General features: G+C 49.4%; 7 protein-coding genes across 7 annotated transcripts; 6 read left to right on the top strand and 1 right to left on the bottom strand.

Moving 5' to 3' along the window:
- Positions 1 to 416: 416 nt before the first annotated feature.
- N7447_005165 (histidine kinase-like ATPase domain-containing protein) lies at positions 417 to 5,714 on the top strand (the record flags this gene model as incomplete). Its single annotated transcript, XM_057229427.1, has 2 exons — positions 417 to 544; positions 608 to 5,714. The coding sequence occupies 2 exons, from the start codon at positions 417 to 419 to the stop codon at positions 5,712 to 5,714; spliced, it is 5,235 nt and encodes a 1,744-aa protein (XP_057084517.1).
- A 907-nt stretch (positions 5,715 to 6,621) lies between these two features.
- pabA (aminodeoxychorismate synthase pabA) lies at positions 6,622 to 9,039 on the top strand (the record flags this gene model as incomplete). Its single annotated transcript, XM_057229426.1, has 1 exon — positions 6,622 to 9,039. One exon carries the CDS (start codon positions 6,622 to 6,624, stop codon positions 9,037 to 9,039), a length of 2,418 nt encoding a protein of 805 aa, XP_057084516.1.
- A 429-nt stretch (positions 9,040 to 9,468) lies between these two features.
- Positions 9,469 to 10,613, top strand: med6 (mediator complex subunit MED6; the record flags this gene model as incomplete). Its single annotated transcript, XM_057229425.1, has 3 exons — positions 9,469 to 9,559; positions 9,615 to 9,976; positions 10,044 to 10,613. The coding sequence occupies 3 exons, from the start codon at positions 9,469 to 9,471 to the stop codon at positions 10,611 to 10,613; spliced, it is 1,023 nt and encodes a 340-aa protein (XP_057084515.1).
- Positions 10,614 to 12,136: 1,523 nt separating this feature from the next.
- Positions 12,137 to 13,014, top strand: N7447_005162 (LOG family protein; the record flags this gene model as incomplete). Its single annotated transcript, XM_057229424.1, has 2 exons — positions 12,137 to 12,177; positions 12,330 to 13,014. The coding sequence occupies 2 exons, from the start codon at positions 12,137 to 12,139 to the stop codon at positions 13,012 to 13,014; spliced, it is 726 nt and encodes a 241-aa protein (XP_057084514.1).
- Positions 13,015 to 13,273: 259 nt separating this feature from the next.
- pre5 (proteasome core particle subunit alpha 6) lies at positions 13,274 to 14,173 on the bottom strand (the record flags this gene model as incomplete). Its single annotated transcript, XM_057229423.1, has 3 exons — positions 13,274 to 13,897; positions 13,965 to 14,076; positions 14,136 to 14,173. The coding sequence occupies 3 exons, from the start codon at positions 14,171 to 14,173 to the stop codon at positions 13,274 to 13,276; spliced, it is 774 nt and encodes a 257-aa protein (XP_057084513.1).
- Positions 14,174 to 14,574: 401 nt separating this feature from the next.
- Positions 14,575 to 15,163, top strand: N7447_005160 (Vps55 family protein; the record flags this gene model as incomplete). The annotated part of the gene is made up of 3 exons (XM_057229422.1): positions 14,575 to 14,613; positions 14,670 to 14,883; positions 15,030 to 15,163. The coding sequence occupies 3 exons, from the start codon at positions 14,575 to 14,577 to the stop codon at positions 15,161 to 15,163; spliced, it is 387 nt and encodes a 128-aa protein (XP_057084512.1).
- Positions 15,164 to 15,647: 484 nt separating this feature from the next.
- On the top strand, positions 15,648 to 17,127 carry N7447_005159 (uncharacterized protein; the record flags this gene model as incomplete). The annotated part of the gene is made up of 2 exons (XM_057229421.1): positions 15,648 to 15,699; positions 15,749 to 17,127. 2 exons carry the CDS (start codon positions 15,648 to 15,650, stop codon positions 17,125 to 17,127), a joined length of 1,431 nt encoding a protein of 476 aa, XP_057084511.1.
- Positions 17,128 to 17,175: the final 48 nt, after the last annotated feature.

Below are 17,175 nucleotides of genomic sequence, written 5' to 3'. Positions count from 1 at the left end.
AGAAGCGGGTCCGGGGCTTCTCCTATGAATACATGTACACACGATGCTCGGGACAAAGGCGGAGAGTAGCGGCAATTATACACCCGATAAGATAAGCCCGTAAACTCCGCAATCCCCCCCCAAACTATTCGGCCTCCTCTCACCGAATAATCTTTCTTTGTTGTGTATTTCTTTTTTGCTTTTACCGGAATTTAAACCCTACTCAGCGTTATATCAAATTTTGCTTTCTCGGGCTGCATAGTCATCTCACAATCTTTGCGAACAGTGCCCCCGAGCCCATAATCTTCACGACAGCCTAGACAACTCGATCTTGTTTGTCATTCATCTGCTTTCGTACGGAGGTGTGGATGAACTTTCTACCTGGTTGAGATAAACGGCTTGGACATAACCAGATATAAGACTACATACACGGCAAGATGGCTACGAAGGTGGACTTCAACGCGTTGAAGGCGCGGACCATGGGGTCTGGGGCCGACGAGGAAGCTGTGACGGTCGATACAAGAGGATTGATTTCGAAAGTGCTTGCTCGATATTCTGGGAAATGGTAAGAGCTAGATACATTTCTATCTTGAGATCTATATATTAACCTACTTGTTGTTGTAAACAGGACGGTCCTTCGAGAAATGATTCAAAATGCCGCCGATGCCTCTGCAACGAAGGTAACGATCAAGTTTGAGACCCTTCCATCGACCACAATACCATCACCTTCGTCAAATGATCCCACCGCACATCTGAAACATACCATCACCAACCACACTCTTCGACGTGTTCTGATCTCAAATAACGGCGCTCCATTCAGTGAAAAGGATTGGGCAAGATTGAAGCGGATCGCAGACGGGAATCCAGATGAAACGAAGATCGGCGCATTTGGTGTGGGCTTTTATAGTGTTTTCGATGACTGCGAGGAGCCCTTTGTGTCTTCTGGTAGCCAAGCTATGGCCTTCTACTGGAAGGGGAATGCGTTGTTTACCCGCCGACTGGACCTCGGTGAAGTCGCAAGTCAAGACACAACTTTTGTTTTGGATTACCGCAACGATTCCTCCCCAGTCCCGTCGTTGCTGCAGCTCTGTCAATTTCTGGCGAGCAGTCTGACATTTGTCTCATTGCAAGAGATCGAACTTTGGTTGGATGATTGGAAACTGCTGGGGCTATCAAAAAAAACGGCTCCCAGTGTCGATGTCCCGATTCCGAGAGACATTGACACTAGAACTGCGGAAGGTTTGATGAAAATTGTCAATGTCACTCGAGAAATTGCGCAGGTCGACGCTTCATGGATGCGAATTGTGGAATGGAATCCCAATGCAAGCTTGTTCCGCCTTGATAATCTTCGAGATACAACCAGTTCACTGAGGAGCTTCTTCTCCAAGTTTACGCAGGCTACACCTGAGAAACAATCTATCGGCCAGAACCCGGAACCTGAGCGCCAAGAAGACTCAGGTAGCATGAATACTATGCTCTCAGCATCAGTATTTCTGCATATCAACACGGCATCTCTCGTACCATCGATCAGTAGAGATCTGAGCAAAGAATTGGAACGAGCCACACGGAAACCTCCACCCAAGAAGGCGACTCTCGCAATCCTGACTCCTTCTTACGATACCAACATGGCGACGGGAAGGTCCTCGTCGCAGTCAGAGGTTCTTTCATCGATCTTACCCTCGAAAGGTGGAAGAGTCTTTATTGGTTTCCCAACACAGCAGACGACCGGCTTGAATGCCCATGTCTCTGCTCCATCTGTCATTCCTACTGTGGAGCGAGAGAGCATAGATTTAAACACTCGTTACATCAGCAAATGGAATCTCGAGATGTTGCGGGCAGTTGGTATTGTTTGTCGAATCGCTTGGTCCGCAGAGATGGCTACGATGAAATCTAAACTTGCCTCCAGAGTTGGACCATCGCGCTCATCTAAGATTCGGAAAGAAGACATTGTGGATGTACTCCCAGAGGCTATTCATACTGCAAACCAATTTGTATTCCGTGAATCTACCCCATCTTCTATTTTGGGACAGACAATCGAAGATGCATTTTGGATGTGCAACAAGAACGCCTCTATTGAGGTCCTCTCTACCTGCGGTGTCATCCCCAGTCATCAGACGCGCATCGCACCCAAAGATCTCAGCTTCATGGACTCAATTCCTGCTTTGCCCGAAGAGTTTGTGCAAGGTTCTAAAGATTTTGTCAAAAGGCTTACAGATTTCGGGTTAGTCACGGAAATCACAGTATCAGACATCAAGCGCGAGTTAGAATCTAATACTTTGCGACCTAACCAAGTCCTTGAATTCATTTCATGGCTTGGCCGTAAAGCAGTCGCTGGCCAACTTGATGGGTCTTCGGTCCAAAGTCTACTACGCGTAGCGGTGGCAAACGACGAGGACAAAGAGGGGGTTCCAACTCGTTTAATTATCTTTGCAGACATCACCACTTTTTTGAACCCTCAGCGCATTCCCGCAGAACTGCCGGTTCCACCCAGCGTGGTACCTTTCAAGTTCACCAAATCTTTGGGCAAGCATGAAATGGAGGCACTTGGCTGGGTCGAGCTGCAAATCGTTCCTTGGCTTAGGTGGATCGTCAGCAATTGCGGAAACCGCAATATCTTCTCAGTAGATCAAGATATCACGCAGTCGGCAACCTTTTCGGGCCAGATATTGCCTGTTTTGTCAAAGCAGTGGGAAATTCTAAGTCAACCCTCAAAGCAAAGTATCATCGCAATGCTTCAACCCCAAACTGTGATCCCCACCAAATTCGGAATGAAGCAGCCTGTGCAGACATATTTTGCTTCCGTGCGCCTTTTTGACGATCTGCCTGTGGTTCATGGCCTGAATGGCGTCAAAGAGAAAATCTTGGTCCAACTTGGGGTTCGCAAAACCGTGGAACTTGGTGTGATCTTTGACCGTTTGATCAATACTCCAACCTCTACTGATGTGAAAGGTCCTACGTCCAGGAAATGGAACCACGTTGATCTCATCCGATACCTCGCCTCTGTACAAGAGGACATCCCCGCTAACGATATCCAGAGACTCAAGGGGACGAGCATTTGTACTGCCGAAAGTGGGAGTGGCACTGATGGCAAACGGTACAAAATTTCCGAGCTTTATGAGCCGAAGGATGCACTCCGAGCTCTCGGGCTACCAATCATCGAGTGGCCGGGCATTTATAACAACAGCAGCAATGAGGGTAAATTCCTCACGATGATGGGACTTCAGAGTTACCCATCAGCCGCTGAGCTGGTAATGCTCATGTCAGCTGGAAGCAACGAGAAAGATAGTCTATCAAGCAAGGCTCTGTCATATTTCATCGGCGAATATTACACAAATGGGTATGCCTCGTTCGATATCAGTGCGGTGACAGTGCCATTCCTTCCCATTGAAGGCTCTGATAGCTTATGCACCCCGAAGAAGTGCTTTACCGATGAAGGTGCTGCCTTGTTCGGGTTCAAGCTTCTCAGAAAGAGTCTGCACTCCCATGCCTCCAGGCTGGGAGTCAAGCCTCATCCTCCCATGACGGACTGTCTTCATGTTCTCGAGAAGCAGCCCCCGACTACCCAGAGGGATGCGCGGATTGTGTTTAAATATCTAGCAGGCAGGGTATCCGATCTGAAGCAACAGGATATAAACCGCATTAGCCAAACTCCCATCATCCCAATTCCGATCCGCGATCAATCAGAAAAGGGAGTCAAACACCGGCTTGTGGCCCCTAGGGTGTGCTATCTTGGAGACGGAGAAGATTACAGAGACATCTTTGACTTTGTCAATTTCGGCCCGGAGGCGAATCTCTTCCTGATGGCCATCGGCTCAAAAAGAGAACCAACTAAGATTGAGATTGCACGCATGCTGGTCAAAGAGCCCGCTCGCATATCTGCCTCATTCCAAAGTTCGGAGAAATACCTCATGCTTCTTAGGACTCTCGCGGAGCAATTCGCGGCGCTGAAGAAGGATAAGGACCTTTTCGTTGAGATGCGGAGAGCAAAATTCCTTCTCGCCAGTCGAGACATCCCGCCTACTTCGTCAAATCATGATAACAAAGAAAAGCCATACATGAAGGAATTCCATGACGATGAGGACAGTATGGACATCAAAGAATGGAGTCTCGCCTCAGCCAGGGATATTGTCGTAGTAGACGATTTCCAGAGTTTCAACCTTTTCAAAGAACACATCTTTGCCGCCCCGCAAGAAGAGACATTAGAGGATTTCTACGCTGCTCTTGGGGCTATATCCTTGAGCGGTCTTGTTGAACAACAAACACGGTTTGGCAGCATCGCCTGCGACCAAACATCTGCATACAAACTAGAGAAGTTGATCCTGGAACGTGCGCGGCTTTTCTTGCACGATCAGCCTGCAGACTCTGTTTTACATGGGGCACGATGGTTAGAGAAATCCTTCAAAGTCCAGGTTGTAACCTCGATCAGTCTTACGAGATCGCTGAAGGGACGCCGGGTGTCGCACACACAGAAGCGAAATGCAATTGTCGCACAGCAGACGGCGGGCTTGGTCTTGTGCATCTGCCCTGATCGATACGACCTGTATGAGATCAGCCAGTCCTTGGCACATTTGATTTTGAAGCGACCGAAGCTGCACTCAATCCTCACATTGGAAATGCTGCTGAAGACCGAGCTCTTAGAACTCCGGGCTCGAGGTTACAACGTGGAACGTATTCTAAGGCAAAAAGCCCAAGAAGCTCGGATCGCGGAAGATAAGCGCCAAAGACAGTTCGAGGAAGAGAGGCGTATCTTGCAGGAGAAAGAAGCTGCCTGGGCGGCGGGTCAAGCCCAGCGTGACTCTCAGCGAGCCGAGGAAGAGAGGGCCGAAGAACAGGCGCAGAATTCGATGCCTGGCGTTTTCCCCGAGTCGCCGAAAAACAAGAGCCTGTCAGAAGAAGCACATGCCGTTCCCCCAGAGCCAATGCCAATGCCGTCGAGGCCCAAAGGAAGCATGTTTGTAAATCTGGCAAAACGGTTTAACTTTAATGGTGGAAAGTCTGGCACTGAAGAACAATCCCGGTCTCTGCTTCCCGAGTCTTCCACGCCCCCACCGCCGCCTTATTCCCCCAATGACCCCCAGACTCAGGGGAAACGCCCAGAGCAACCAGTTAATTCCAATTCTCCGCACCGATTAAACTCCGAGCTTCTCTCGGCCGTCCAAGCGTGCCGACCTCACGGATCCTCCGATGTGTACAGTCGCCCAGAGACAAACCAAATTCAGGAAAGCAAGTCCTACTGTGACGAACGCCCAAGCCACGACCTGGAATTCGTTGCCACGCTACCTAGCAGTGGCGTGAACGTCCTCTTCACGAAATCAGTCACCGAGCGATCTGCCTTCCTCGCCAAAAATCGCGTAGGATTTAACATCTTTGCTTCGATCCTCCTTGACTGTGGCACGATCTTCTCTATGCGGGCTGACAGCCTATCCATCTTCTATGACCCCGGCGGCAAGACGATCGCATTTAACCGCGCGGGTAGTATTTTCTGCAACTACTTTTACTTCCAGTCTTTGCAGGAGCAGGAACTACTCAAGAGTGCCAGCCCAGATCGCGCTGATGCTATTGTATATTGGTGGGTGATTCTGTGCCATGAGCTGGCACACAACTTGGTCGGGGACCACAGTTCTGCGCATAGTTACTACACGGAGGGCTTTGTGGCCCAGTATTTCCCCAAGGTTGCTGTCAAGCTCGCTTCGCTCCAGGTGCCAGCCCCAGCCCCAGTTCCTCAATCTAGATAGTCTTGATGTTTTGCCTTGTTAAATACCCTCTAGCGACCCCTTTCGGATTTACAATGCTTTGGTTTTTTTTCTAGAACTTTAAGTTATTTTTTTGCAAATATGTAAATGTGAGAGTCCTTTCAATGATATCTTCCGGTAGAAGGAATTTTAATATAAGACATGTATCCATGATCTACCGATTGGCACGCTAGTAGTTATTGCCATGGAGCAGGGCCACAACTTGACAGGTACTATGCACTCTTGAGTCATATATTCCTCTCTGGGGTCTGATATTTCCTAGCTTTTCTTGGCTAGCGTTATCTGACGCTTCATTGATGTACAGGTGAGATGAGACAACCCAATAATAATGCTATCTATAGGTTCTAACTTCGAGGCTATATATATACCCCGTTAAGGGGCTTATAATAAGTACTGTGTGATACATTACATGCTTCTCACCGACATTTTACTATTCAATGACTTCAAGTTAAATAATGTAGATGTTATTCTCGTAAAAAGGTATTCCGTAGTTCAATATCAAAAACGTCCCATTGCCACATCGGTGAAAGTTCCGTCGGTACCCGCTTTCGATCTTTTTCTCTCGCCAACCTTAAATTTTCCTTGCGTCAACGACAATGCATTGTTAGTTTCTCTGCATGGAAATTGGACTTTGAAAGCTATAATTCCAAAGCTATTTTTACCTTCTTCATTGGGGCATGTTCTGAGCTGCTACACTCCAATCTCACTCCATCAGATAAGCGGCGAACTCTCCCGAGGTCTGGGTCTCGAGATTAAGAATCGAAGCTCCTGCTTTGCAGATGAGCCTTGATCACTTGGGTTTTGTTTGATCTCAAAGTTCATTACGGGTGTGGAATTCTTCGACCAATCAAGCCTAATATAAACCCCACCATCAACTTCAAACATCAAAATGGCACCAATGCTAGGTGATTGGGATGCCCTAGACAGGGAAAGCACAGTGCCACGACTTGATCCCAGCTCTTCGACTAAGAGTGTTCTGTATGTTGACGCCTATGACTCATTTTCCTACAATGTTGTTGCCATGCTGGAGGAGACACTGGGAGTCAAGGTCACAGTCATGACCATCGACTCAGAATGGCCAGGTTCCAATATGAACGAGTTTCTACAGCACTATGAAGCTGTCGTTCTTGGACCAGGACCAGGAGATCCAAATGTGTCCACCGATGTCGGTATCATGAGAGACATTTGGAATCTTCATGACTCAGATCTCCTTCCCGTTTTTGGTATCTGTCTTGGGTTTCAAAGTCTTTGCCTTCATAACGGCGTTCCTATCGAGCGGCTCCCGTACCCGATTCATGGCCAGATTCACAAGATCTCCACGTTAGCAAAGGATATCTTTGAACATCTACCAGAGGTAGAGGTGACGCTTTACCACTCACTCTATGCCAACTCGGCTTCTTCAACATCCACCAATTTAGAATATTTGGCTTGGTTGTCTCTACAGGATCGCGCCAAAACACAGATACCAATGGCAGTTCGCCATCTCAAGAAGCCGTTCTGGGGTGTTCAGTTCCACCCGGAGTCCTGCAAATCAGAAATCAATGCGTGCCAGGCACTTCTCCGAAATTGGTGGAGAATGGCTCTTGGGTACAACAAGATTGTTGGACGCGGGGGATATTGTTCCCTTCCCAACACAGTCATCAGCCCCCTAACAGCCCCCAGTCCATTCCCTGATGCTGCTTATGAAATGCTCAACTGGAGCCAGTCGACTTCGAAAATTTCGGCTTCTCGGTCCCTTAAACAGCCTGAATTGACTGCAGAGCTTATAAGTGAGCTGTTCAACAAACCAGGTTCGCCGGCGGTTCTTTTCCAATCCAATGGCCAATACAACATCGCTTCGGTGCCGAGTCCTGGTTCATGGAGGTTCGAATACAATGTTGAGACACATAAACTTCGATTGCTCCAGCTGGATGGCGACTACAAAGAGGTTGAAAGTTATCTTACCGTTGCTCAGTTGTGGGATGCCTTACGGTATTTGATGGAAATGAAGAAAGTGGACTCAGGAAACTCTCAGGTGCCATTCTGGGGTGGCTTCCTGGGTTATCTCTCTTATGAACTTGGCCTCACTTGTCTTCCCCACCCAGGCCATACGCAGGCTTCCGAGTCACCAAGGCCCCCCAGCACCGGGGAATCTTCTTCTAATCCTTCCTTTGCGGATCCACCTGATGTCAACCTTCTGTGGTGTGAAAGAAGTATCGTGGTTGACAATTCCACTGGCACCATTGTTATTCAATCTACTCGCGATGATGATGCGGGTTGGCTTAATGAGACACTGCAGCTGCTGCAAGGCTTCTCGAACAGCGGCAATGATACATCTGTGGATATGGGCTTGGATTCAATTCTCCGGGAAAGCAAAATTAGATTCCCCGAGGAAAAGGAATACAAACGGCAAATCGAATCATGCCAAGCGGAGCTGGAAGCTGGTGAATCTTATGAGCTATGTCTAACCTCTGAGACGTCAATCACTTTGCCAGTTCCAGAAGTAGAATCTGACCGTTTGATGTTTCCCTGGAAACTGTATAAGCGACTCAAAATATACAACCCAGCTGCATTCAGCGCCTTTGCAGATTTGGGAGACACGAAGATCGCGAGCAGCAGCCCAGAGTGTTTCCTCAACTGGGACCGTGAGTCGACAGTGGAGATGAAGCCAATGAAAGGCACAGTCCGAAAATCACCGGGAATGACTATGGAGAAGGCCCGTGAAATCCTTGGCTCCACGAAAGAGATGGCCGAGAACCTGATGATTGCGGATTTGATCCGGCACGATCTGTACGGCATCTGCGGATCAGGCGGCGTCCATGTTGAGAAACTGCTCGAAGTCGCAGACTACGGCCGAGTCTACTCAATGATCACTCATATTAAGGGCAAGATCCGCCCCAACCACCCTGGTTTCGCCGTACGACATATGTCTCAGCTGAATACCCCAAACATGTCCGTCCACGGTTTGACTACCCTCCAGCGGTGCCTCCCGCCAGGTTCCATGACTGGTGCACCCAAGGAACGCTCTTGCATGCATCTTCGCACGATTGAGAATCGCAAGCGTAGCATTTACTCTGGTGTGATGGGTTTCCTGGACCTTGGCGGCGGTGGAAGCTTCTCGGTTTTGATCCGCTCGGCATTCACTTGTTATGGTGGTCGAGACTATACCGAGAATAAGCAGCAGACCTGGCGAATTGGCGCCGGGGGTGCTATTACCACACTCAGCACAGCGGAGGGCGAATGGGATGAGATGTTGACTAAACTGCGTGTAGTTTGCAACGTCTTCTCGCCGCTTGAAGCAGGCGAGAAATCGGCTACGACGTCTTAACTACTCGGTGCAGTGTTTTGTTGTTGGTCATTATGACAGTTGTGCCTGGTCGCATCATGATCCACGCTTTTCCTTGCTTTCAACATTCGGATCTATGCGTTGGGATAGAGATTCGATTCAACATACAGCGTTGGCGTTTCGGTTGGCTTTTTGATATTCTCTCATCACCTTGTATTTTGTCTACAATCTTTGTTAAATAATCATATAAATTCGAAATGCAAATATTCACCACTCTTTCAACTGAATAGGGTCCCGTCGTCATACAGGTTGTACTGTCAAGTTGCAAACAAAACAAACATCATTTTCTCCGCAGCTTCAACTTCTGAGCTGCGTCTTTCTTTTCATTAAACCTCTTTCGCAATTTAATAAAAAAAGCTCGCCACGAGCTTCGATAGACCGGAGGTGACTCGGTCTATTCCAAAATCGCAAATGGCGAACCAAGATGCCTCAATGGAGGAGATCCTCTGGCGGTCTCCCCCGCACGTCCAGATGATGGGGGGTTTCCTTCATTCCAACAACAGTGAGTGGCACACCTTACCACACCTAGACCTAATATTAATTTTCTGGTCAATTAGTTCTGTTTTACTTTGCCGAATCCCCTTTCTTTGATTCGACCTCCAACAACGCCTCGTTAGCCATCCAAGCCAACTACAACGATGCCTTCCGTCATTTCGTCGAGACGCGCGAAGCGTTCGAAGCCCGACTGAAAACAATGCAGGGGCTGGAGTTTGTCGTGTCATATGACCCCCTCCAAGCAGCTGCACAGACAGACAATCGCTTCGCCCACGAGCCGTCCAACATCTGGGTGATCCGCAAGCAGAACCGACGGAAAAGAAGCGGCATGGACGACGAGGTGACCGTGATATCTACGTACTTCATTGTCGGCGACTGCATCTACATGGCTCCTTCAGTTGCGAGTGTAGTGGGCAACCGAATTGTATGTATTCGCTCGGAATCCACCAACCGCTCCGAGACAAGCATTCTAATGAATCTTTTCCCTACAGCTATCGGCCGTCACGTCCCTAACCCAGCTCATGAAATCCGCCGCAACATTACCAACATTTACCGCCTCCCATGGACACACCTACTTGCCACCCGGAGTCCGCAGCAAAGAAACTGCCGGAACCACCAACCAAACCTCACAGAGCAAAGAAGCAACACCCATGCCAGATGTATCTTTCGCAACCACTGAATCCTCCCAAACAGCCAGCAAATCAAGCTTGGGCGGATCAAACACAGGCTCAAGCTTCCAAGATACGCGCAGTCTAGCTGAATCATTCAGCCTGCTCACGCGCTACGGCGACGAATTCATGGACGAGAGCCCCCTCGTCGGCGAACCAGGCTCGTTCATCCTATCACGGACTGGCGGCGAAACTATCGGTTCGGCTGCTAAAGCTGCGCCAAAAATAGCTGCTAATTCGGCGGCGACTGGTACGCCTTCTGCCCTGCCTGTTAGGGCTTCGACGCCGCAGGTCCGCGTCGAGACCCCTGGCAAGGCTTCCGAGAAGAGTAATTCGCCGCCTAGCTCCGCCGGTGATAAGGCGAAGAAGAAGAAGAGCCGGATCGTCAGCTGAGTTGCTTTTTTGATACCCTTTTTTGGTTGCATCTCTGGGCGTTTGGGGGATTGGGCATAGCATTTACGGGGACTACTCTGTTGGTATCTAGGAGCTGACTATCAGCTGAGTTTTACATATATCTTGGCCTGATGTTAAGTTTTGACTTGTAATATCCTAAACCACTGTAGCTCTGCGGTTGTTGTAGACGGCAGTGGGATAGCAGTGTAAAAGTAGCCATGGAGCAAGCTTATACTAGGACATTCGAACCACTTCCAACGCATGTGTGTGGTGAGATATGGCGTAACTCGGCAGCTATAGAACCAGCAAGTTAGTATCTGAATAATCTGCCGAGAACGCATGCGTACTCACGGCTTGACACATCACTTCACAAGAGGAGTTATCACCGTTAGGGCTAGAAGATACGAAGGAAGAGAACCAGAAGCTCCAGTCTCAGGGATGGAGTAATTAGTTCTAGGCTCGGATTCATCAGCTCTAAGCCTTGTCATCTCTGGTGATTGTGCAGGTGAACTGGTCAGCCCAGCTCTTTTCTTTTATTGGAAAATAACTGCCCACGTCTTGCAAAAACAGTTGTGTTATTTTTCTTTACCCGAGTAGTTGGATTAGTTTGAGGATTGCTATCGGTGGAGCTGTGGTTTGTGTTGTAACTAGAGCAATTGTTATCAAGAGATATGAGGTCGGTTGGGGTATTCTTATTTCTCGTTAGGTTCATTCTTCTACAAGATATAGAGTCACGAAGTGAACGGCTTACTTTGAGCGTATAGCGAGCGATCCGGGACATCCTTCGAGATATAGTCCGGGGATTCGGAGCATTCCATAGCACAAGCTCTGGCGTCGTAATCGCAATGTTGGTCTGGATGCTACGATATGCGTATTTCCAGCACTTCTCGTCTTTGTAGCAGGTGAGCTTGGGAATCCCACTCAAGGCATTAGGATCTCTCTTGATAATGATATTAACTTCCTGTTAAAGTCGGTGGCTTCTAGTAACACATGTCATAATATCCTGCTCTTATTTAAAACGTCAGACTCATTGCAACACTCAAATTCGCTATTAAAAACTTCTTAAGATAGTCCAGATCTAGTCTATAACAAAACATGGAAGGACAAAAAAAACAACACAACATCCTACTTCTGCAGAGCGCAGATCCCAACTTCATGTCATTAACGGATCCGCTAGCCCAGATGATCTCAACATCGTCAATTCCAAGCCAGCAAAAGATTACAATCTTCGATATCCTTGCGAATTCCCCTTCGGCCCCGGAATTCAATACATGGGTATGGTCTGGATGATGAGTCTTGTGGTTTTTCTTTGGTTACGTTTACAAGAGTTGTAAAATATTAGCTACATCACATAAAAAGCACCTCGATTGGACCCTGACGTTATACTTCGCTATCTCTTATCGGTGTGGGGGATCTGGGTTGTTTAGTCCCTTCCCTCTCGCGAGCATCTTCTCTTCAGTCTCTGCTCAAACCCCCTTCAAACCCTCTTTCTTTGTACACTCAAACTCGAATTATATATCAAAATGGCATACTCGGAGACCAAACCAGCCGTTATCTGTGTATTGTGAGTCATACCCCTCACCGCCACCTGGGCACTTTCGAGGTCACAACACCATATCGTCTAATCTGGCGTATATGACTCCCAGACCCCAGATGTTGCATATACCCCTTACTACCTTGAAACATTAAACTAACAAAACCCCCTCGGGTCCACAGCTGCGGCTCCGTGCCAGGAAACAGCCCAGTACATATGGAAGCGGCCCGAACCCTCGCCGAAGAATTCCATAAACACAATGTGCAATTAGTCTACGGCGGTGGCACAACGGGCCTGATGGGCGAAGTAGCGCGCGCGCTGGTCTCGCTCTCGGGCCCAAAAGCCGTACACGGCATCATCCCACGCGCACTAGTCAAAATTGCAACCGTCGGCGCCATGCGCGACCACCACGAAGGCCAGTCCAGTGCGGAAGGACCTGGCAAAGCCGCCGAGCGGGTTATCGATGCTTCTGATGCTAATGGAATCCCCGAGTCGGAGTACGGCGTTACAACCATCGTCGCCGATATGCATACGCGCAAGCGTATGATGGCAGAGAAGGTCCTCGAAGGTGGGCCTGGGTCTGGGTTTGTTTCGCTGGCTGGTGGGTTTGGAACTATTGAGGAGGTCATGGAGATGACGACGTGGAATCAGTTGGGGATTCATAAGGTTGGTGTTGTGTTGTTGAATATCAATGGGTACTGGGATGGGTTGTTGGCTTGGGTGCGCAATGCTGTGAAGGAGGGATATATCAGTGCTAGCAATGGGGAGATTCTTGCAGAGGCCAAGGAGGTTTCCGAGGTCTGGCCGAAGTTGCTGGCTTATCAAGTCAGTAATGGGCGGATGCAGTTGAACTGGGGAGAAGAGTGAAGTTGCTCTGTTTGATCATCAAACAATGGGGCGTTTGGATATCAATATCGCCCCGTTAGTTTCGGGGTTTGTTTCGGGGTTTTTTTGGGTTTCGGTGGTGGAAAATTTCAGTGGACATATGAATATGCACAAGTAGATTACTTCGTTAGAGGGGCCTTGTGAATTGATGATTGAATAACTGAGGTTCTTGGACGCAAACACAAGACAAAGCATAATCAGGATTTCATGTCTATGCGAATCATTAAACCAAATCAAACAATTATGAATCAACCTCCATGGACTCGCCCTCCGCACCAGCGGACTCACGCTGCTCCAGCACCTCAAGCAGCGCAGCCGTGTCCTGGCCCTCGTACAGCTTGAAGCTCTCCTTCTTGCCATTAGTCACACCGACAACACCAACAGAAGTATTGTCCACCGTAAGCTCCTTATCCTGAGACAGCGTTTCCTTTAGCGCGCTCAGCCCATGCTGGATCAGCTCGTCGCGACTGCAGTCTTCGAACTTGTCGAGGTTTCGCTCCAAATACGTACGCGCCATCTGCGAACGGGCACCGATGGCACAAGCAAGCATCTCGTGTGTCAGCCCAGAGGGCTGGAACTCGAACAGATGCGGGCCAGCCTCGTCAACACCGGCAACCAACAGACCCACACCGTACGGCCGTTTCCCGTACTGCTGGGTGTTGGTCTGCGCGCGGTCGCCGATCTGGGCAACGATTCGATCCAGGGGAATGGGCCGGCCGTAGGTCATCTTCGATCCGAGGGACTGCTGCTTCATGAAGTTTGAGAGGACGCGGGCGTCTGATGCAAGGCCGGCGATGGCGATCGCCATGTGCGAGTCGATCTCGATGATCTTCTTCTGGTACGAGGAGAGCTCTTCTGCATTGCGCTAGAGGGCATTCAAATGTTAGTTTTGACGGGTTGACCTGTTCGTTTTCTGTTGTAGGTCTGCGAACCTTGAGTCCAACCAGCACGGCATGTGTCTTATTCACCAATCCCACGACGACGGATCCTTGCTTCACTGCTTCCTGTGCATATTCCACTTGAAATATCCGACCCTGTGGAGAGCTGAGATCCTTCGAGTTAGCATCTGATGAATCCGAGGGAGGTCGGGTACCTGGTCTTACAAGGTGACGGCATCGTTGTCGTAATTGTTTCTGAACATCGTAGCGGAAAGGGTTGAATGGATATCAAAGCAAACAGAGAAAGTGGATTATTGTTGATAAATAAAGATTCAGGAACAGCGACTCAAGAATCCGAGGGATAATCCGGTGATGGAGGGAGAATGGGGGAGCTGGAGCAGGCAGTAAAGTGACGCGGTGTGAAGCATGAGCTGTTGGTGCCTGAGGCCACAATATCCAGTGACCTTCAGGCGCCAACGTCACTCATTCTCGAGCTCATCTCCAGCTTATCGCTGTACTGTCCCTCTTTGATATCCTGCACTCGGCCAATGGGGCAGTAATTTTTGATCTGCTCTTGATATTGTCTCCTGGTTTCACCCAGTCCAACAACTCCTACCCCTCCCACCTTTAGTCTCATCGAACGGGCTTCGGCGTCTCCGCAATCATGGCCGCTGGACTCAAGACCATCATCGCGCTCTCCTTTGTATGTTTCCTTTCCACGTTTGCCTGGCTTCTAAATATACACTAACATCTGAGCAGGTTCTCGCAATTGGATTCCTCCTCGTTATTCTCTCTTCCGCGCTATGGCACCGGTACTGGCCGTTGCTGGTGGTCGGCATCTATGTTGTTGCGCCGCTCCCCAACTGGATCTGCCAACGATGCGCAAACCCAGATGATTTCATGGACAGCTCGAGCAACTCCGCGATGGACTTTGGACGGTTCATGACCGGATTTTTGGTTCTTACTGGTATCGGTACGTCGTTGGTTCCGTCAACAATACCCCCTCTTGTGGGACAAATCATTCCCCGAATGGTCGGCTCTTGATGTCTAGACTACAATCTGTCTATATTAGTTGGCCCATTGCACCATTGATCAATATTCAACTGACCTCTCCCTTAGCACTTCCTATCGTCCTCGCCCACAGCGGCGCAATCGAGATTCCAGCGATGATCATGTCTATTTTCGGTGGCCTTTTGATCTATGGCACCATTATTAGCTTCTCAATGTTCTTCCAGGAACAGGAAGAGTTCTGATCGCCCAGACTGGATAAGGCGGGGTTGCCAAGGACTAGTATACCTATACTGTAGGCCAGTTGGCCTCGCGGCATCCGGCCTTCATGATGATATCTGTTTTTCTACTGTTTCTTTTGATTTCAGCGTATGCTTGATATGCTTTGTATGAGTGATTTGGTGCGGGGGTGTGCCTCACTTTAAATGGCGATGGCTCCAACACCTGGCTGTGCTACTCTAGGTGTACTATAACCCAATGGATATAGAAAATTCTTCTGAAAATCGAGGAATGTAAACCTACCTTGTTTTTGAAATTGTTCACAATTATTCCCTTCCAACTGATAATTTTCGTATGATCTATGAAATGGTCCACGTGACCGCGCGCGGACTCGGCGCGTCTGAGAGATTCGGAGATAGCAGCAGATCAGTTTAGAAACAACACAACTATACAAAATTGATATCACCATGCTGAACACATGAAACATCTTTCCGGGATCCAGGTAACAAGATGAATGTCTGGACAGGATCCATTCCTCTCAACTCGGACTCCAAGTTAGAAGGTAAACCCCACGCGTATCGCATCTTATTCTTCGCTGACCACTTTACAAGAGATTCGGTTGGTCGATCCGAATTCCTACTGGCAGTCCGAGCTATCCAAAGAGTCCCAACTCAATATCTGCAGCTTCGTCAATCCAGCGCTCATCCCACTGCATGCACGAGCCGGTCCTAACCTCGAGCTACACACATCCCACGCGGGGACATCAAAATGGCTTCAGAGGAAGCTAACAGGCGCCCTCTGGCTAAATGAAGAAGATCCAACACTCCAGCAATCGTTACAATGCCCAGTCGGTCTGCTGGTCAGCGTCGAAGGCAACACCAAATCAGGCAACGCAAGCCCAACAAGCCTATTAGTCTACGGCGTGCTATCCAGCGCAGCATCATGTACACGCCCACCCACCCCGCCGCATTCATCCCCCTCCGAGATCCCAGGCCACGGCAATACACCACAACGTGCTCCCTACGAACTCAGAATCTATGCTGCACCACTATCAACTTCACGACTCACCCAGGCCCAAGCCTACCCATCTCCGCCACCCTCCAACCCAGACCAACCCATCGCCAATCCGCGCTGCGCGGAGTTCCTACCAGACATAAGCTCTCCCAGCCCCAAACGCAAAAGGGTAGCAACACTCTTCGAAGTAGCCGCGCAGCACCACCGCCGCGTCCGCCAGCGAGGCGGCGAAGCGGTCTCACAACTAATGGCACCTTCACGACCTCTTTCCTCATCACAGAATCTGCAAACACTTCGCATCAAGCGCGAGCCTGAAGAAGATGCTCCCTCCCTCCCATCTCTCGACCGGATCGTCTCGCACCGTTCCCGATCCGTCTCTATCGGGGCAGGCCTACATCGCCCAGGTAGCGTGCGCGGCCGCGCAACACCAGGCCTCAACGCCGATCCGCAGAAGCGTGCTCCAACGCCGAACCCATTCTTAGATTCTAGTCTGCGTCGTGGGTCACAGATGTCGCAGAGCCAAGGCCCGTCGTCTCTTTCGTTCTCAGAGGAGAAACCGGTGTCTACACCAGGCTCGCCGGCTAAGGATCCCGATACTGTGATTGCGGAGAATAAGAATCTCATCACACGCACGATCTTGACCTGTATGCGCCTGTATGGATTCCACCGTGCAAATCCGAATATGCGCTCTGCGTCCATAAGCAAACCGCCAGGTGGGGCTGGATTGGAGCCTGAAGCTGATGTATCGGGTATGACGCCGGCGCCGGAAGCTTTACGTCCGGAAACGCCTGCGCCGGGTACCACTGCGGATGATGATGAGTTCAAGGCTATGTACCATGCGACGTATAAAGCTGCTGCTTTTGCGCTCCGCAAGTATTTGAAGCAGACGCCGGAGTTGGCACCTTTGGTCTTGGAGAAGGAGAAAGCTATGACTTGTATTGATGAGTTACTGAGGTTGTTCTGCGAGGATCACTGAAGGGACTTAAGGCAGTGTGGGAAATGGTGGTTTTTACGATTTTATGAA

Source organism: Penicillium robsamsonii, assembly GCF_028829455.1.
Source record: "Penicillium robsamsonii strain IBT 29466 chromosome Unknown utg000003l_segment0_segment0, whole genome shotgun sequence".
NCBI lineage: Eukaryota > Fungi > Ascomycota > Eurotiomycetes > Eurotiales > Aspergillaceae > Penicillium > Penicillium robsamsonii.
This window is presented reverse-complemented; position numbering and strand designations above follow the sequence as displayed.